Source organism: Metopolophium dirhodum, chromosome 7, assembly GCF_019925205.1.
Source record: "Metopolophium dirhodum isolate CAU chromosome 7, ASM1992520v1, whole genome shotgun sequence".
Classification (NCBI taxonomy): Eukaryota; Metazoa; Arthropoda; class Insecta; order Hemiptera; family Aphididae; genus Metopolophium; species Metopolophium dirhodum.
In genome coordinates, this window is record NC_083566.1 from 38,190,819 (window position 1) to 38,211,459 (window position 20,641).

The 20,641-nt window shown below is 27.4% G+C and overlaps 3 protein-coding genes across 5 annotated transcripts; 2 read left to right on the forward strand and 1 right to left on the reverse strand.

The window, feature by feature from the left end:
* The first annotated feature begins 1,300 nt into the window (after positions 1-1,300).
* LOC132949660 (uncharacterized) lies at positions 1,301-6,193 on the forward strand. The gene is made up of 4 exons (XM_061020648.1): positions 1,301-1,445; positions 4,961-5,062; positions 5,401-5,566; positions 5,970-6,193. Exons 1-4 carry the CDS (start codon positions 1,387-1,389, stop codon positions 5,970-5,972), a joined length of 330 nt encoding a protein of 109 aa, XP_060876631.1. The 5' UTR covers positions 1,301-1,386; the 3' UTR covers positions 5,973-6,193.
* Positions 6,194-11,265: 5,072 nt separating this feature from the next.
* On the forward strand, positions 11,266-17,501 carry LOC132948826 (uncharacterized). Its single transcript, XM_061019481.1, has 8 exons — positions 11,266-11,611; positions 11,865-11,918; positions 12,551-12,619; positions 13,495-13,575; positions 13,726-13,937; positions 15,255-15,622; positions 17,006-17,180; positions 17,246-17,501. The coding sequence occupies exons 1-8, from the start codon at positions 11,569-11,571 to the stop codon at positions 17,324-17,326; spliced, it is 1,083 nt and encodes a 360-aa protein (XP_060875464.1). The 5' UTR covers positions 11,266-11,568; the 3' UTR covers positions 17,327-17,501.
* A 1,387-nt stretch (positions 17,502-18,888) lies between these two features.
* On the reverse strand, positions 18,889-20,641 carry LOC132948827 (ras-related protein Rab-2). Of its 3 annotated transcripts, none has more exons than XM_061019483.1 (6): positions 20,408-20,641; positions 20,029-20,141; positions 19,884-19,955; positions 19,575-19,818; positions 19,336-19,516; positions 18,889-19,256 (listed from the first exon to the last, which is right to left on the reverse strand). In XM_061019483.1, exons 2-6 carry the CDS (start codon positions 20,072-20,074, stop codon positions 19,164-19,166), a joined length of 636 nt encoding a protein of 211 aa, XP_060875466.1. In that variant the 5' UTR covers positions 20,075-20,141; positions 20,408-20,641; the 3' UTR covers positions 18,889-19,163. The 3 variants fall into 3 exon arrangements, with proteins under 3 accessions (XP_060875466.1, XP_060875467.1, XP_060875465.1); XM_061019484.1 differs by having other exon boundaries at positions 20,029-20,144; XM_061019482.1 differs by having other exon boundaries at positions 20,029-20,173; positions 20,408-20,640.

A 20,641-nucleotide genomic window follows, 5' to 3' on the forward strand; every position in this document is an offset into this window, starting at 1 on the left:
AAGTAGGTTGATATTATTAAGTAGGTAGGTGTATTTGTGATTTTATTGTGGTTAAAGTACTTAATTTATTTTTCCATTGTCCATTAGGGATTAGTAAGTACCTACAGGCTACAACAGTTGGTTAAATTCATTTTTGGCAAAAATAATACATTTAATAAATGTCATTGTGTGTTGAAAATATAATAATACTAAAGGTATTCTAAAAATCGTTGAAGGTTGTAGCATACAGACCAAGTACAGGAAATAGGACTACCGACTAGTATTGCAGACATGCATTCACCTCGAGAAAGGTAAGGTAAATTACTTGAAGAATAGTTAAAAATTATTTTATTGATATTTTTAAATGCACTGAAGTAAAATTGAAATTTTAATATAGGAGTAGTTGCATTAGAGGATTTGTTGTATGTTGTCAGTAAAAGATATGAAGGTGATTATTTGGATTCTGTAGAAGTGACAGTCCCATCATCAATACCCGGGCCATTCTAGGAGCATCAATATGAATGCACCACGGGATTTTGCGGGAGTACTAGTAGCAGCCATTAATAGGCTACCTAATATTTAAAATGTGTTAGCCTACATGGTTCTTTTTTTTGTAGTTACAACAAGTGTATAGATATTTTGTACCATAATAAATTAATTGTGTTTCTATTAATTTTACAGTTATTGAATGTTTTATTAAAAGGTAATTGTACGATATAAGTTGACTAATAATAAAATAAACAAGGTTTAATATGTATTAAATAGTATATTTTTATGTAAAAAAGTGTAAAACAATATTATTATATAATTGCTTTTTTTTCTTTGTTTTCAAGATCCCAGTCACATGTTGGTACGATTTGACGAGCATCCATTTAATTTAATTATAGACATTTTATAATAGGTATCTAACAACTTACCTACGACTATTATCCAGAAAGATTTATTGTTTTTTATATTGTATAGGTAATTTATTATGTTTATTTTTAACGCATAATACTGTTATATTTAACAAGTATGTAAAAATTATTAAAATTCCCTATACTTAAGAATAAAGGAACGAAAAAAAATAAATATAATCGTTCATGTTTCACTAAAAAATGAGCGAAAGTCCAATATGTGCCTTCACACGAAAAAGTAACTACCTACGTTCCTGTTAAGTTACTAAAAATTGAATGAAATCACTGGAAATATATCATTTGAACGCTTGAGTACTGCTGCTAACCTATTATCTCCGCTCTACACTTTTATGGTAGGTCGGAATTTACTAATATAAAATAACAACTTATAAGAACAATTAATTTCTTTCACATTATTCTGGCGATCTGGTGTTATATATTAAAATATTATTTTAAGTACAATCCATTTTCAGAAAAGTTGCAATCACTTATTGGATTTTGGTAAATTACTATGCATACGGACATTTATAAACTTTATTATTTAACAGTTACTCACTTATCAGTTATCAGGTATTACTTATTACTTATTAGTTACAACTATTATTAGCTACGTATTAAATATTAATTATTATTTATTAATATCCACTTAATAACATAAAAACTTGAGTTTGGTCCCGATTTTGAGATTTTTCATGATAACTTTTATTGTATCAAAATATGATATCTGTAGCACAGAATAATTTATTTTATTATTATATCTGTTAATTGTTATAAGCATATTATAAATTATAATATATATCTATATGGTTATATTCGATAAACTAAATTGATAACTGTGTAATTAAAAAAAATAAAAATTGTGACGGTACAGAATATTTTGTTTGTATTATTTTAATGTATTCCCTAATTTAATCTATATAATACAGATAGGTATTAATATTATAGGCAAAAAGGTGGATAAGTGGATGTCGCTCTGCTGTACAGTAGGTTACAAGTGGGTCACTGTAATGGATGGTGTTAAATTTGAATTCAATGATATAATATCATTGTATAAGAAAAACAATTCTGAGCGAAAACGGTCAGTCAGCCTATGATATTACCAAGTATATATGATGATATTATTGTGAATAAAGTAATTTATATATAACCTATTTATGTGGAGCCTTGTTTTAAATTTTCAATCCTTAGCCATAAAAGTTAAACATTTTATACAATTTTAACTACAAAATAATTAATAAATTATAAATTTGATAAATGTTATCAACATTTGAACTTTAAATGCTAATAAAAAAGAATTGTGCCTATGTATTTTTAATATTTTTCAATTGCTATTAGAACGATGTATCAGGAGCCTTATATTAAATTTTCACGACTTTTTACCCAACATAAAATTTTATTGATATTTATAGAAAAAAAAACTAAAAAAATTTAAAACTGACAATGTCCGTAAACCGCTCAAAAAGAGTCAAAATATTTTCAAAATTTTATGGTGTATAGAAAATGCTAATATAAACATTCAGTGAAATTTTCAAGTATCTATAGTCATTCGTTTTTTAATTACAATAAAATAAGAAAATTGTTACATGAGAAATCGAGTGAATATCAAATGTTGTAAAAATATAAATTTCAGACACTCATAAAAATTTAATTTAAGTTTCTTGTAGACATTTTGTTTTTGATAAAGGTAGACAAACTTATGAGTAATCTTATATTACATTTTCAAATCTTAGATTTAAAAAGAAAAATTTGTATGAATTCTCAACTCAACATCATTTGCTAGTTTTCGTGATTTTTACGTATTTTGTCAAAATTTGAACTTTAAATGCTTATAAATAAAAACTGTAACTAAGGATTTTTAATTTTTTTCATCTGCCTTTGAAACAATAACCTAGGAGCCTTCTATTAAATTTTCAAGCTTTTTTACTCAACAGAGAAAATTTTGTTGATATTTATAGAAAAAAAACTAAGAAAATTGAAAACTGACAATGTCCGTAAACAGCTCAAAAAGTGTCAAAATATTTTCAAAATTGTATGGTGTATAAAAAATGCAATTATAAACATTCAGTCAAATTGCATGTCCCTACGGTCATTAGTTTTAGAGTTACACCAAAAACCAAAATCGATTTTCTGGAAAACAGATTTTGCGTAAAAATTCCCATTTTTCCTTAATTTTTCTTTTGTTTTTCACGTCGCTTTTGAAAACTACTGGGAACTTTTGACCCCCCAAAGTACCAACTAGATTCTCTTTCCTATCAGAAAAGTTATTGTTGAAGAAAATCCAAGCACTTTTACTGTCCTAAAAGGTGATGACAGACACAAAAATAAAAAAAAAAATTAAAAAAAAACACACATCATTGTAAAATCAATACATTCATCGCTTCGTTCAGAATCTAAAAATAATTTCAGGCCATGTATTAATGTAAATATTATGAAAAAAAATAAAAATGTTATAATCATTAGGTATAGGTACATAGGTAGCCAGGTAGGTACATTTTAAAATATTTTGATAGTTTTTTTAGCTATTTATAGGCATAAGAAAATTTCGATTTTTATTAATTTTTTAAAAAATTATTGTCGAAAAAAATTGCATGTTACGTCAAAAAACTTAAAAACCTAATACAAGGTTCCTCATGAGTTTTTAAAACCTACTGGAATTAAAATTGAAAGTTGAGCGTAATTCCAGAAATATTTTTTACGAGTCTCTGAAGTTTGACGAATGAGGATTAGTCAAGCGTAAAATAACAATTTTGATCTTTTGTTTTAATTCAAAATCGGATACATTTTTAGATACTGAGCGAAGCGATGAATGTATTGATCTTACAATGATGTGGGTTTTTTTTTTATTTTTTTGATTTTTGTGTCTGTCATCACCTTTTAGGACAGTAAAAGTGCTTGGATTTTCTTCAACAATAACTTTTCTGATAGGAAAGAGAATCTAGTTGGTACTTTGGGGGGTCAAAAGTTCCCAGTAGTTTTCAAAAGCGGCGTGAAAAACAAAAGAAAAATTAAGGAAAAATGGGAATTTTTACGCAAAATCTGTTTTCGAGAAAATCAATTTTGGTTTTTGGTGTAACTCTAAAACAAATGACCGTAGGGACATGACATTTTGACTGAATGTTTATAATTGCATTTTTTATACACCATACAATTTTGAAAATATTTTGACTTTTTTTGAGCTGTTAACGGACATTGTCAGTTTTCAATTTTTTTAGTTTTTTTTCTATAAATATCAATAAAATTTTATTTGTTGGGTAAAAAAGCGTGAAAATTTAAAACAAGGCTCCACGTAAATAGGTTATTTATAAATTACTTTATTCACAATAATATCATCAAATATACTTGGTAATATCATAAAATGTTTAACTTTTATGGCTAAGGATTGAAAATTTAAAACAATGCTCCACGTAAATAGGTTATATATAAATTACTTTATTCACAATAATATCATCAAATATACTTATTTCATAGGCTCCTAGTCATAGGCTGACTGACCGTTGTCGCTCAGAATCGTTTTTCTTATACAATGATATTATATCATTGAATTCAAATTTAACACCATCCATTACAGTGACCTACTTGTAACCTACTGTACAGCAGAGCGACATCCACTTACCCACCTTTTTTTATTATTAATCCTGCTATAAAATCCGATCCCTACTTATTACTTACACAGACATAAAAAAAAACTAAAAATACTCAGAATCTAAAATAATAACGGAGAAATGAACATTCTAGTTTCCCGGTAATCAGTAAATCTGAAGCTTTAAAATACTTATAAAGTTGTAATAGGTATCTTAATTCGTTAAATACTAAATGACTGAATGTCTTAGTAGTTAAATTTGTAGTAGTCAGTATTCAAGATAGGTACACATTTTTCTAGATTAATAATATTATTAAAATGTTGTTAGATTATTATAACCCTCACTATTCCATCGTTCGTCAATCATTACAGTTATGTATGTTACGAGTGATTGATGCCGTATAGTATGCGTTATTAGTGTTTATAATATTTTCAAAATAAATTATAAAACACGATAATTTAATTTAATAATGGAGAAAGTTATTCGTGAGATTGGTGGTTCCAGAGGCACAGGACTTAAATACAAAGACGACGATGGATATACTTACTGGAAAAATCGACAATGTCGAATGCACTTAACTATTCGTTGTGCATCCTGGAGAGCTGGGTAAATTTAATAATTTTAAACAATCACCTATATACATTAAATATAAAAAATTACCTACCTTCCTTTTCTTTACATTAAAATATTTAAAGATTTAGAAGTCATAAATTCGATTTAAGAATTTTTTTCTTTTCACTTCATTGTCATCCAGGCTACTGGTAGGTATAGATTTAAAATAATGAAATTTTGCTGACCATGGTTAGTACTGCAGGGATCTTGCTGTACAGTAGATTTTATTCTAAATGGTTGTGTTATTAAGTAATAGTGTATTATGTTATTTAGTAATTATTAGTAGAGGAACCTATATATGTTTATATTTTAAATATTATTTTCTTTTTTAGTTGTCGTGCAAAAGGCAAAGTTTTTAATAGCGACACTTCGAAAGTTTTGCTGCTGACAGGCCATGAAACTCATCCAGAAAACCAATTGGCATTAAATAGGTTCAAAAATATTTGTAATCAACGGGCACAGGCTGAACAAATATCACTTCGGGTCATTTATAACGAAGTAAGTTTTATATTTATTATAATTACAAACACCAATTATATAGCAAGGAAGTTAATTAGAAAGTATTATTATACGATACTTTTTTAGATTGTTTTCATACATAAGTGTTTTGTCCTGAAAATGTAGGTATAAAATGTAAATATTATGGCGTGATCTTTATTATGCATTAAAGATGATGTAAACGTATACTGTTCTCTCTGGCCCACGTGCAAAAATGCAAAATAGAGAAGATACGCATTCACGTAAAATAATTTTTTTTTTATGATTTTGAGTTATCTTGATAAAAATCACACATCGCAAAAATTATAGAGAATAAGTATATGACATAGATTTGTCTAAATATATTGTCTCAAAAATCAAAACAATTCAATAAATATAACCATTTAAATTTTATATTTTTCAGTAAAATAATAATGAAATATAAAACCGACATTATAATTTTTTTGTCACGTCTGCACCGAAAGTTTAGTTGTCGATGACGGTTGAAGCGGAAAGTGACCTTTTCCGTCCAGTGGGCAGTAAAGTGGAAATCTCAAAACGTGGTAATTTTAAGCGCAATTGGTAAACTCTCTAACCAGACACTGATCGATTAACGCAGAGGTTTGACAAAAAATAGTTAGTGTGGCTCGTGCGGAAAGGTAATTTTCAAAAAGCTCACTTTCCCCCCTTGTCAGTTGCCACACAATATTAAATATACTATAGTAATAATAGGTTATTCAAAAATCATAAAAAAATGGTTTTCCGTGACTTTTTATCTACGTTTGCACGTCAGTCTGAGAGAGAAAACATATATTGCGCTAACTGACATCCTATTGATAATTTGTGTTTATTTCATGCTCATGATTTATTTAACGATATATAGTATATAAATTATACCCTTTGCACAGTATCATTTCATCAAAAGAAATTATTTATTAATTCATCAATTATAAATTAAAATACATTTGGTACCTATTTATTGTTTTAAAATCTGAAATCAACTACATCCACCTAGCTCATGCGATAAGTACTTTCACCCCTATAATGCAATATACTGGACTGATTTTTAATGTAATTTTTTTTCTGTATAACAGTATTTATAGTAGTTATTTTTGATTCTGGCTTCCTCGCCGGTCTATGAGCTTATTACCACTGGTCATTTTATAAGAATTTATACCATTTGTCTCAAATTTTTAAAAAGAGTTACCTAACTAAAACTTACATTTTTCTTTAGCTATCTAGCATAATTTAATTTAATTTAATTTTAAATTAAAAATAATTAATATATTATGTTTAATACAAATTACATTTTTTTTTTCGCATGCTTATATTATACAAACTTAGGTGGGTGCGTGGGGAGTTACCTAATGAAATGAAAAATGAAACCTTAAAAATTGCTCAATTTACTTATTATTCAACCATTTTCAATAGTTTTTGTTTGAAAAGATGAATCTTATATTTACCTACAAATAAAACTGCTAATTTAACACTAACAGTCATGTTTTTTTTATATAAAGTAAGTACTTATTATGGAACTTTTTTGAAAAAGTATAAAAATATTTGCTCATGTTATAATAGGTTCTTAATAAAAGGTAAACTAGTAACAATATTGAATAGAACCAAGAAGCTAAAACAACTAATTTTCTATTTTAATTTGAAAGCTAGTGTAAATTTAATATCTTTATAATTAATTAATATTTGTAACCAGTGAACACAGAATGATCAAATTTCTCTCATATACAATGAAGTATATAAATAATATTGTTACTAAATATTAAATCAAAAAGTAAAATGTAATTTATTGACTCATATTATGTATAAACATACCTATTAAGAGTTATACATCATTTCTATATACAAAATACTAATATATTTTTTTTTGGTAAATACATTTGTACATTAAATTTTCAAATTTGAATATGAAAATACATTTTAAGACATGCGGTATGGCAGATTTTGTAAATGTTCATGTCGGTTCATTTGTCTCACTGCATAGAACAATGCGTAGACATAGACGTCGAATTCATCCAGTCACTCCTCAGTCTATGACTGAATTCCACTTACAATTAACAGGAGAATATGCGCACTTGTCTATGATACAAAATGAACCAATATACTCTGGCATTGTTGGTGCAACTTTAGAAGAAGGAACCACTTTATTTTTCATTTTGCCTGGAATCAAAAAGTATACAACTATAAAATATAATAAACTTTATTTCAAATAAATAATAATTACAATAATATTATACAATTAATTTAGTTTACTTAGGACTGGTTCTACTTTTTTGTTGGATGGCACATTTTCTAGTTCACCAAGTTTTGGAAACGAATGCCACCAATTATACATCATAATGGGCATAACATTTAATACTGTAAGTTTTGTATGTAATTTGTAAATAAATAATAGTAAATTATAAAATAACTATTTTACTAATTAGATTATTTTAAGTTACTTTTTTTAAAAATCTATTTATTAAAATATTTTTTCAGGGATTTCCTACAGGTTTTGCATTGATGTCGAGGAAAACGGAAAGGGCATACACGGCGCTTTTCAATAAGATTTTAAACATAGTACCAGAGTGGCAACCTCAAACCATAATAGTTGATTTTGAAAGGGCAGCTATTGCTGCTATAAGAACAATGTTTCCAAATACCACTATTAGAGGCTGTTGGTTGCATTCCTCCCAAGCGGTATGGAGAAAAGTTGCAAATATAGGTAAGATTACTTTAAAATCGGAATTTGTAATTAATAATAAATTAAATATATAGTCAATTAATAACACTGGTTAATATTTAGGATTGATTGATATATGTAGTAACCATCGAGGAGCCTATGACACTGTGCATATGTTGATGGCATTGCCTTTGCTGCCGACAAATTGTATAGCTGAAGGTTTTGAAACTGTAAGGGCATACTATATTGAGAATGTGCAATCATTGATCAGCAATAATAATGATTATAATTTTACATTATTATTTGAATATTATAGATCAACTTGGCTTGCAGGTCTGTAAAATACAAAATAATAGTTTTAATATAATATTTTTTGTTCATACAACTAAACAAATTTATAACTAACCCTACACCATTGCCAATAGGAATAAATGCAGATATATTGTCGGTGAGTGACACGGTTTGGCGAACCAACAATGTGTTGGAAGTAAGTCACCGACATCTCCAGATGCACATGCAAAATCAGCACAATCCTGAGCCATGGGTGTTCTTGAGTAATTATATTTTTATTTATTTAACACTAGAAAAGGAATATATAAGTATTTTATATTTACAGAGGGGCTGATTACTTACTCGAATGGTGTTTTGAACGATTATAATGAGGCTACTGATGGAGGACAAGTAAGAGAACCTCAACGACAAGTTTGGATAGAACAGCAAAGGAATTTAGATAGATCATTGAGGCTGTTTATAGAAGGATGCTACTCAATGTCAGAATTTTTAATATGTGCTAGGCATTCAACACCAAATTTTGGTGTAATACGGCCTCAACACCAAGCTATTGTAATACTTCCTGCTGCTGTCTTTCCACAAGCTCCACTAGCTTTATTACCACTCCCCGTTGATCAGCATCGGGAACTGCAACTTCCAGCTATTCCTGTACTCCCTGCTACTGCTTTACCACAGGCACCACTACAAGAAGCACCAGCTTTATTACCACTGCACGTTGATCAGCATCAGGAACTAATTCGAGATGAAATAATGAGAAGGATTTTACCACGTAGACCAGCAATGCCCGTTCCTCGAGATCGTATGATTTTTCATTATAATATTACTTATAAAGATTTCCAATAAAATATACTAATAAATAAATCGCTTGTCTTTAGTTTTTTATAATCTCGATGCTGATGCAGATTATTCAGATGAAGATGTGTCTAACGAACAGTCTGTGATACCATCAGTTATTTACATTGAACGTGTTGATTTGACAAGTAAGTAGTAATTGTCTGAAATTTGTTTCTAGCTAAAGTAATTGATTAAAAATAATGATGTTTTATTATTTTAAAATTGTACCAATAGTAGAGGAAACATGTTACATATGTTTGTACAGTCCACCAATAGTAGTAGCGTATCCATGCTTACACCAAGGCCTATGTGGAGCTTGTCATGATAGCTATTCAAGAATGCCTCCGAATGAGCACAGGCCATACTACCGCTGTCCACTTTGTAGAGCTGGAATAGAAATCTACTATATATTAACATGACAATTATAATTAATTATTTATCTTATCAATTAAATATCAACTAGCCATAAACCTACTTTAAATTTTTTATTTTTTAACAAATTAAACAAAATTAAACTAATTTTCTTGGTATGACACACATTTCAATTTAACTTGGGATTTGACTGTTTTTTGACTGTTTTGAGTAAGTTTAACACATTTTCTTGATAATATATCATATTCATACACAGATATATACTAATAGTATATAATATATATATCTGTATATTCATATAAGTAACATATTATAGGTATACTGCAAGTACCTACATTGAAATTAAAATTGTTACCAATTATGTGTTCATTATCAATTGTGATTAAATATAATTTACAAATACTTTACAAGTCTATAAGTATAACCATAGTATAACTACCATATTTATTTATAGAAAATACTACTCAGTCTATATATCTACTATACTGTATCACTGTTACTACTTCCTACAAGTTACAACAGTCCACTAGACAACCTATAATAATAATTAATAAGAAGTTTTTAGTTAAATTATAGTAATTATTAGGTATTAAAATTAAAATGTGAAACTTACTTTTGAAATGACTGAAATAAACGATTACAGTCTACAAGTCAACATTACAATATAATAGGTATTAATTAGCAGTAAATTTCCGTTATAGAAGGTTATGTTATAATTTACAATAGGCTTATTTACCTACTTACATGTCACATTGTCACCATTTTATTTCCTATGGACAGATGAGACCAGTATGTTGAAGGCTTGGAATAAGTTCACGTTCACACTCATTTTGTTAAAAAGGAACTACTTAAATCGTTTCTTCTTCCTCATTCCCAAATAAAGAACATTTTTTGTGCCTCAATCAATTAAAAATTGTATTAAAATAAAAAAAAAAATAATTAGGTTCTGTTTTATTATACAGCTACAGCATTACAGCCTATGAAAGTATGAACTAAATAAATTGAAATAAATTAGTGATAGGTTGTGCATAAGAGATAACGGTTGTTATTTGGAAGTTTAATTAAAACATTTTAATGAGTCAGTTGTGAGATAAATAACTTTTGATCATGATTTCGTGGCCCATAATTACTATACCTAGTCTTATGACTCTTGTTTCTTATGAATTATTCATGAGTTATGACTTATGAGTATTATATTAATGTAATGTAATACCTAATATGATTTATGATACATATTGAAATTAAATTAATCATTTGTTGAAGAAAAAACAATACGTTTGTCGTTTAGTATAAAATAAGTTTAATATAATTTATAATGTTATTTTAAATTACCGCCACAGAGGGGGTATCTAGTAGACCAAGGGAGATCTAAACGCTAAATGGGTAATTTAGATCCCCAACTAGGATGGTGTCAACTAGTTCCCTCTGGTCATTTAGATCCCCTGTCAATTAGATCCCGCTTTGTCATTTAGATCACGGGGATCTATTTGGATGGGGATCTAGGTGGCCGTTCACCTTTCACACTACTCAAGCTTACTACGGCCCGCCGCCCAATCATCGCCGACACCGATTGGCGACTGTTCGACGTTCGTTTCCAGTCCATTCTATCTTAGTTAGATTGTGCTTTTATCCGTTACGAATTTTCAAACAAGTAAACAACGGTTGATAAGTAATATCAGAAATATCTACAACCGTGATTTCAATTTTAAATAATATTATACAAAAATACAAAATATAATGTATATAGTATAATATACAACAATAAATAATAATGATATTCTTCACATCATGACAGCTACTTTGATCTATAGATATTAGATTCTAAGTGCCTCCTATAAAATACTGGGTAATAATGGACATTGACGAAGACTTAAGTGTTATAGAAGCAGATCCAAGTAAGTCTACATCTACTACACTGACACTGAAATATATTATAAGTCATTATATTATATCAATGCTGTAGGTATGTTTATAATATTAACTGGAGCTCAGAGTTCTATGTTTTGTTCAGTAAAAATATTGTAAATATGCCTAAAAAAATCACATCATATTTAACATTTAACATAACAGAATATTTTTCAAGCATTTAACTTAAAAATTATGTATAAATTAAATACCTTTATTGTCTTATGTATACTTTTTTTTTAGTTTCACCAGAAGTATCCTCTGAGTCATTCGGTGATATATCCTGTATAACTAACGGTTTGTTACATTTATATATTAAATACTATATAATTTGGAGAAAAAGTATAAAAATTAATCAAATTAGTATCTATGCTGAGAATTTTAACCATGTTATAATAATAGGTAAACTTATTATTGTAAACTAGTATTACATTTGATTATATAGTATACAGATATTTTTCTACAATTTAATCAATTTAATCTAATGTTTAATGGACATTGGACATCTCGTTTGGTAAAGATTTGCTGATATATTTATGTATCTGGCAACTTTTTTATCTTTGCAGCAGTCAGTTAAAACATGTTTAATGGTCATTCTCATCGCACATAATTGACTTACAGGCTTTTGCAACAAGTTCCTGTGCAAAATATTTATGTTCTATTCTGAGTGCTTAATACTAATTTAATTTTTATTCCACTCAAATTTATTTTCTTCATTTTTTAATTCAAATTGATTTCCTTAGTATTAATTGCAAATGATAACCATTTACAATTTTTTTTTTTGCTAAAGTTTTTTGTAACATTGTGTTAACAATAAGTAATAAGTAATAACTATACCTACATTCATTTTGATATTTATTAAGATATATTGTTATTCTTATGACTTTATCATCTTATTAATAAATAATATTGCATATGTATTGTTTTAGATGATAAAGAAAATGAAAATGTTGAAGACCCACATTCAATTGAAACCGATGAATCTGATCAAGAAGATGGTAAATATTACTATTTGCATTTAAGATTCCAAACTATTCTCTATAACATATAATCTGTTCAATAACCTTAATATATTTAAATTTATTGTGTGATCGCTAAATATAAAAATCCTTGACTCACGTCTCTCTTTTTGTAACTAGAATACCACACTTAATGCTTAGCACTCTATGACTTACATTTAATTTATATGGATAGACTAACTCAATGTTACAAATTTGGAATGAGTAACTGACAAAATGCTCAATTAGCGGTAAATGGTATAAAAAATTGTCGCGAGGAAATAAGAAAACTATGAACATATTAATTGTCATTACCAAGCCAGGAAAATAGTTTTAAAATAGATTTTGTCAGTCAATCAAGTGATCAATTTCATTATTAATATTTCATCAGTCATTAAAGCATATTTTTTTTTTAGTAAAAGACAAATTGTGAACATAAATTATTAATATTTAGTAGAAAGTAAAAAGTAGAAAGAAAAGAAGTTTTACTTTCCCGGTGTGTGTAATGGTAGGCTGATACACTCGTTTTTATTATTTTTTTCATTTAATTATCAAAAACTATTAGTTAAAGCTATCAAAATAATTTGAATACACCACAACACATAAAGTTTTTTCCTATGCGTTGTGGAGTTTTGGTTATTCTACTATGAATACAGAGGGAGTACAATTGTCCCGCGCTAAACAGTCTTTGCACATTTGCAAGACGGAGACAACACATGCGGGTGTGACGTCCTTTAAATTCTAAGACCATTGGACGTCCCAAATACTTTATCAAGACACTGGGGCATTGGGATGTATAGCAACCTTATTGTAAATAACATTTTGAAGTCTTGATTTGCAGTAATTTAGATTTTATTATTTTATTTGCATTATAGCTACAATGTCAGAATCAGAGTCAGGAATAGTTGATTCAAATTTTGATCCAACTGCTCTTATAGAAATATCTGATATACTCGGTAAGGCATAAAAAATTATGAATATGCACTAAAATTAAATCTTAATTAACAGACACACCTACTGATTTTTAATTTATCATGAGTGTTTGCTAAAAGAAGATTTAACAATCAATGTGTAATTGTTGTATATTAATGTTATATTTTATGTAGATCTTGTTGGAAAAAATTGGTCAATATTCCGTGTATCTCCACTATGGAATTTGAATTTTGATACAAACTATTTAAACTTATTATCTAAAAAGTTGAAGAAATTTTTAATAAATCATATATCTACCAATATGAAGAACCAAAAGAATTCTTTCTCGGAAATTTCTGTAGAAATTGAAGCAAAAGAAGCACATCATGAATGCATTGCATTAAAGGTAATAAAATAAAATTTTAAATTTCACAGCATTGGTTTTTTTACTATATTAAATTAATTTATTATTAGTATATTTTATTATCTATTATAATTACATAATATAATATTACATTCTAGATAATAATGTTAACTCAATAAATTAGGACTACTTTGGAACTTAAAATATAGGTATTTAAGTATTTAACATAATATTAAAGTTCTATAAGTACTGTTTAAGTTAACTATTTACTATTCAGAAAGTATGGATTTTATAGATATATTATGCTGAGTAAAAAAAAATTAAACTTTTCATGCCATTGTTTGTTTCTATAAGAAAATATAAATGTATAATAATATAGTTATATAGAATATTACAGTTATTACAATTTTTAGTATTACTGTTTTAAAATATTTTAGAATGTAGTTTATTTAAATTCCAACTACTGTTTGTTATTCTTATGGGCTGCCAGTAGATAATCAGAAATTTCAAAATGTAAAACAAATCATTATAATATGAAAAATAAGTTAATTCTCATTGGACAATATATTTATTCTGCAGGAATAACAATTATAGAGTTACATAATAATACTGAGGAAGTATATTAAATAATCAATTGATGTTATAAAACACCTTTGAATGATCTTAATACAATCAAATCACTATATAACAAATGAAACAGAAAATTATGTAATATATGAAAAATTTAATGTTTTTTGGTCCTCTTGATATAACCAAGATTTTTTGGCCAAAGCTCTCTTGATGTGACAATTTTTTACAATTCCAGAGCTTGCTATTACAAATTTTTATTTTTTATTAAGATAAGATACATGTCTGCTAGTGTACTATGAAAAATGTATAGAAATACATGACATTGATGACAGTTTGTTTTCTAACATTTTAAATCTGGATAATTTTTATTGACCGGGTAAGCTCAAACAGCTATACACACAAAAAAAAATTACAGATTTTTAAAAATATAATTATACATGTAATAATTGAATAATACAGTATTTTATACATATTATGTACCTAATATGATGTTATTTTGTATATGTATGTTAATATTAGTAAATGAAAATAAATACATGTATCTGTAGTGTGTTGATTTAATACATTTAAATAAATCTTGTTATATCAATGCTATTGATTATAACAAACTTTCAATAAGCTGAATATTTTTCTCGGTTCCTTAAAATTTAATATATCGTGAGTTGACTGTATTAAATATATTTACGAAAAATTAAAAAAAAAACTACAACCAATATTTACTCAATCTAACCTATTATATGAAATAATATTATTTTACTATACTATAATATTGTTTTGGTTTTTTTACAGATTTATGTTATCGACAATGATACTAATTCAAAACTTTATACTGGTTTACTATTAAAGTCACCAAATTATGAACAAAATTATGTTAAAAATAGTTTATCTGATATGCCTATATTAATGGTACAAGGAAATAAATCATTCTCAATAGCCATACATAATTGGTTAACTGAACATTTTGATTGTGTCATTCGGCCATATGAATTTGCTTTATATCAATTTCTGTGGCTTATTGCTATATCGATGGGTGATGCAGGACAATTATACAATGAAACTGTTTTATACCACTATCTCTATAAATATGAATCATCAAAGGGTCAAATGGATGTAAAATGTTATGCCGAATCAGAGTTCCTTCGATCAGTTCTAGCTAAGTAAGTATTCAAAAAATATTATTTTATTTTACAACTGTATTCAAGTATAAATTATATTAGACTATATTCTTTAAATAGAAAATATTTTATTTTGACTATATAGTTAAGATTTGATTCACTTAACAAAAAGCTTTTTATTTTAATCTTATTTATTTTAGATACTGAGTGGAATGAGGAATATAATTGTTTTACCATGATGTGTTATTTTTTATTTTTGGCTGATAATATTTCATAGCAAATACTTTGTTCTAATCTTCAAAATTGAAGGTGGTTTCTGGTATGAAGAGCGGGGTGCTTTATTATGGGAACCTTTATTTGCTTTTTAATTGTAATTTAGAAAGGACAAATCGCCGATTTTAAATTTTTACTAAATAGATACTTATATTAACATTTTCTTTTAAGAATTTTACATATATATTATACTATATATTTTTCATTCATCTTATATATAAAAATCCCGTGTTACGTCTTTGTCCGGATAAAATCCGAAACTACTGGACCGATCTTCATGAAATTTTTACAATTTGTGTAATTTGGCCGAACTTAAAAGATAGGCTAATTTTAAAAGGGAGAGGACCAACCCCGGAAGGTGTCAAAACAGGAATTTTAAGATTTCAGATGGAAATTTTTGTGTATAAATGGTTGCCATGGGTTCTTAATATAATAATAAACAAAAAAAACTATTCGCTATACTTTTTAAATATAAATTATAATATTATATCAACAAACATGCCCGATTAATCATTAGCAACCTAAAATTTTCTTTCATATAAACTTTCTCCGTGAAATACTCTTTATTTTACTTATATTATACTTATATTAACATTTTCTTTTAAGAATTTTGGTTCTTTTAAGCAAATTCCAGGAAAAAGAAAAATTAAAAAAATGTAAAGGGGTATCAAATATCAATAGTATCAAAAATACTATGAAAATGAATTTTTGTATTTCCAATAGTATGATTTGTTAAGCGGTTAGAGAGTAAAAACACCTACTATCAATATTGTAGAAGAGAACTTCTCTGTTCTGAAAAAGTTTTATGTTAAAACATTGAAAAACATCGATGTTTTTCTAGAAAATCCGATGTATCGACAACATCAATGTTTTAAGTATTGAAACATTGATGTTTGAAAAATTTTGCCCATCTCTTAGAGAAGTGTTTGCCTGTATAAAAGTAAATTTTAAATATTTTGATTACTAAACTCACTAATTAAAATTCAATAAGTAAAGTATCACAAGTTTTAGAGCTAATTGTTGGACATTGAAAATAAAATATCAAAAATCGACTCATACATAACATACTTCGATTATCATTAATTTTTTTTTTAACTTTTTTTATCATGTGATGGTTTTATTTTGTGTTAAAACAAATTATATAATTCACAGACTTTCATTGAATCGGTCATCTTCTGAAGCTACTTCGTTTCATTATTCAGATTTAATTAAAGTTCAATCTGATATAGAGGACCATTTTAAAATAACAAGTGGAATAAATGTATCAAAATTAAAATTGAAAGCATTTGAAGCCCCTAAAGTAGCTTCAATTAATGTTTCCGGAAAAGTGGGTTATTTTATTTAATAAATAATGAATAAAATGTTTGTTTAAATTTGAATTTTTTGTTTTAGATACATGTTTGGTCATCCACACTTATCGATTTAATGTTAAAATATCTGATGGAACTACAAAACAATAAATGTATGCCTTAAAGATGTACAAAAAAAAGTATGCAAGATTTTTACATATGTTATAAATTGTTTCCAAGCATATTAATACTTTTTATAATTATTTTTATTATCTAATGTAATTAAAGTTATGTTTATTATTTAGACCAAGAAATGTATCTTTTAATTTTTACCAAACAATTTACCATTGTTTTTATTTACTTTTTTTTTAATAAGATAATTACACACTATGGATGCTCGCTATACAATCGAGGATGGATTGGGTGCTTACTATAACGTTGAGTAATAACTATGAAAAAGGTTGTCCAAACTAAACCTGATTTTTACTACTACACATTAACCTCTCTTCATATATCTTTTCGTGGTTCTCAGACTAGTGTGTATGAATAGATATCTTAAAATATCCATTGAAGTACATTAACTAACGATAGAATAACTTTCATTTACGCTTACAACATTATAATAATCAATCTATTTCAAATGTATATTTGACATTCAATAGTGTTAATAGATCCTAAGGACACCAATTAGCATTTTAACGCAATCAACGTGTTAAGAGGATGCTGTGTTGTCTCCGTGTTACAAACATATCAATTTTGAGTTCAGCAGAACCGATTTTCTGTTGGCTTAAATATTGGAGTGAATATCAAACTTAAAGGTAAGACCAACATTGTTGCCTAAGCTTTGACTTTTTATAAGCAAAATGAGCATTTTGAATTTGCGATATTTCACACTCATGTCTTGCTTGAAAACTAAAATATTCATTCTTATATTTAAGCTAACATAAAATTGTTTATATTATACTTTTGTAAGATGGGGACTATGCGTATAGGGGATAGCTGCCTTTTAAACTAGTTCGTATATTTTAATACATAATGAATGAGTTACGAGATGTGTGTTAGATATGTTCATTTAAATGACTCGAGTATCAAACATTAAAATACTAGCATTATTTATTTGAAAACCAAATTTTAACAAATTGAATAGCATAAAAACAAGGGAATAAATATTTCATGAGTATCTTAATTCTTAATATCTATTTTAATTACCTTAAAAATAGTTTTTCAAAATATATTAGAGATTAAACATTTATTGTGGCTAACTTGTACATCAATCAAATTAATATAATGAGGCATATTAAATTATAAGATCTAAGGGCATTAAATGATTAACAATACATTATTTAGTATTTACACAAAAAGTGTTTATAAAATCATAAGTTTTATAAACATAAAAGTTAAAAACCATAGTGATAATTATGCGTTCAGTATCAAAAGTTAAATTAAAGTAAATACAACATGTAATTATAACCATTATAAAAAATTAATTTTCATATTTTAAATTACAATGACAACATAAAAAAATCAATTTTTTATGTTATGTTAATTATCTGAGTTTAAAAACAGTTGTTTTTGTAAAATACATTAAGTGTACACTTTTAAACTTTAAATACTGATCGCGTGTATAAGATAATATAAATATAGTAAAACAGTTATATTCTAACAAATAAAACTTTAAGGAATAAATTAAGTTCCTAAGCTAAGGGTAAACGTAAAATTAAATAAGATAATATATAACTATAGAAGTAAAGTGTATAAGAATATTTTTTTTAATTATTTATGGGTTATACATTTATGACTTAAAATATTTTTACAACCAAACCATCATCATATAAGTACCAATAAGTAATTTAATTATATAAATAGATATATTTGCAACACTAATTTCAATGGTATAGAGCTTGGTCTATTAATAAATATTAATACAATTCACTCAAAAAAAAAAAAAAGTATAACCCACGTGGAAAGCAATAATATCAAAATTGCAAATTTAATATTATTTAGTTGACCTTCAAAACTAGTTAACAACAACCATTGCCATTGGATCGATTATTTCCGCCAGGTATACTGTTGTTACCAGTTGAATGTTGTGGTCCAATTTTAATACCATTTGCCTAAAAGTAAATAGAATGTGACAGTATAAATTAATAAATAATTCCCAAATAACTCGATTAAAATAAAATTAAAACTGACCTCGTTATTGATATCGAATACTCCCTCTTGAATTTTTTCATATATTTCTTTAGCAGTGTTTATGAAGGCTTCTTCTACATTATCAGAAGTTTTAGCAGATGTTTCCATAAATACCAATCCATGTTCTCGAGCAAATGCTTCACCTTCTTCTTTCTTGACTTCCCGTTTTGCTTCCAAGTCACTAAGCACATTAGTCAATTAATCCAAATTGACTAAAATGTTGCTGTTTAATATATTACCTTTTGTTGCCAATTAGCATAATGACCATGTTGGAATTGGAATGTTGTCTAGCGTCTTCTAACCACGTTGTCAAATGATTGAAAGTATCTCGACGAGTGATGTCATACACCAATAATGCACCAGCTGCACCACGATAATAAGACCGTGTGATAGATCGGAAAGCTTCTTGGCCAGCAGTGTCCCATATTTGCAATTTGATAGGTTTGGTTTCGATGGCCACCAAACGTGCACCAAATTCGACGCCTGGAATTAATTTGCGTTAAAAACCTATGATTATAATTATTATTATTGATAAAAATGTATGTAACCGATGGTCAGATCGTGGACGGGCTGGAATCTCTTGTCAGTGAACTGCAACAGGAGACACGATTTGCCCACTCCTGTAACATATGCCAGTTTACGATTTTACGTGGCTGAAGGGTTAGCCATAGCAGTCAACAAATACCCACTAACCTGTGTCTCCGATTATGATGTATTTAAAAAGGTACGCGTAAGACATGGTGATGTGTAGTGGCAATGGACTATCAAGAAACCGTGAGCTGCAAACACTGAATGACCTGAACACACTTCTGATCGAATTAAAAATTAAGACGACTACCTATATTATACACAATACAACAACAAAGCTATTAGGAATCGCGTAAGACTGTTGCACGCGCAAGTGTGTATTTGTGTAAGATAATATTCGTAAAACGTAATTGATGTTGATCACAAAGCCATACGATTCATTTTATACTGTAGTTGTATTGTTGTTGTAAGTAAACGTAACGAATACGCATAATAATAATAATAATAATGATAATGATAATAATATTCACTGTAGGTAAAGTACCTTGTACTTCTCTCACTAATCTCTAAACAGCCGGTAGTCGCCTGTCGCCACACTGACCGTAACTTTTCTGTTTTCGTAATAACTATAAATACTAATAAACTGCGTCTTTAATCTTTATCACGACATATGATTCAGAGAATGAGTGAGCGAACAAGAAAACGAATATTATTGAATAACGAAATATACATATATATAATATTATATTATATCAAATAATATGTTTTGTCTTCGACG

What these genes read in the sequence shown, in the direction of transcription:
- LOC132948826 (XM_061019481.1), top strand. Translation starts at nt 11,569, where the DNA reads ATGGACATTGACGAAGACTTAAGTGTTATAGAAGCAGATCCAA. An exon ending in TGAATCTGATCAAGAAGATG is followed by an intron (nt 12,620 to 13,494) that starts GTAAATATTACT and finishes TTTGCATTATAG; the next exon opens with CTACAATGTCAGAATCAGAG. An exon ending in ATGAATGCATTGCATTAAAG is followed by an intron (nt 13,938 to 15,254) that starts GTAATAAAATAA and finishes GTTTTTTTACAG; the next exon opens with ATTTATGTTATCGACAATGA.
- LOC132949660 (XM_061020648.1), top strand. Translation starts at nt 1,387, where the DNA reads ATGCATACGGACATTTATAAACTTTATTATTTAACAGTTACTCACTTA. An exon ending in ACTCACTTATCAGTTATCAG is followed by an intron (nt 1,446 to 4,960) that starts GTATTACTTATT and finishes TGGTGGTTCCAG; the next exon opens with AGGCACAGGACTTAAATACA. An exon ending in TGTGCATCCTGGAGAGCTGG is followed by an intron (nt 5,063 to 5,400) that starts GTAAATTTAATA and finishes TTTCTTTTTTAG; the next exon opens with TTGTCGTGCAAAAGGCAAAG.
- LOC132948827 (XM_061019483.1), bottom strand. Translation starts at nt 20,074, where the DNA reads ATGTCTTACGCGTACCTTTTTAAATACATCATAATCGGAGACACAG. An exon ending in CGTCCACGATCTGACCATCG is followed by an intron (nt 19,819 to 19,883) that starts GTTACATACATT and finishes AATTAATTCCAG; the next exon opens with GCGTCGAATTTGGTGCACGT. An exon ending in TATTCGATATCAATAACGAG is followed by an intron (nt 19,257 to 19,335) that starts GTCAGTTTTAAT and finishes ATTTACTTTTAG; the next exon opens with GCAAATGGTATTAAAATTGG.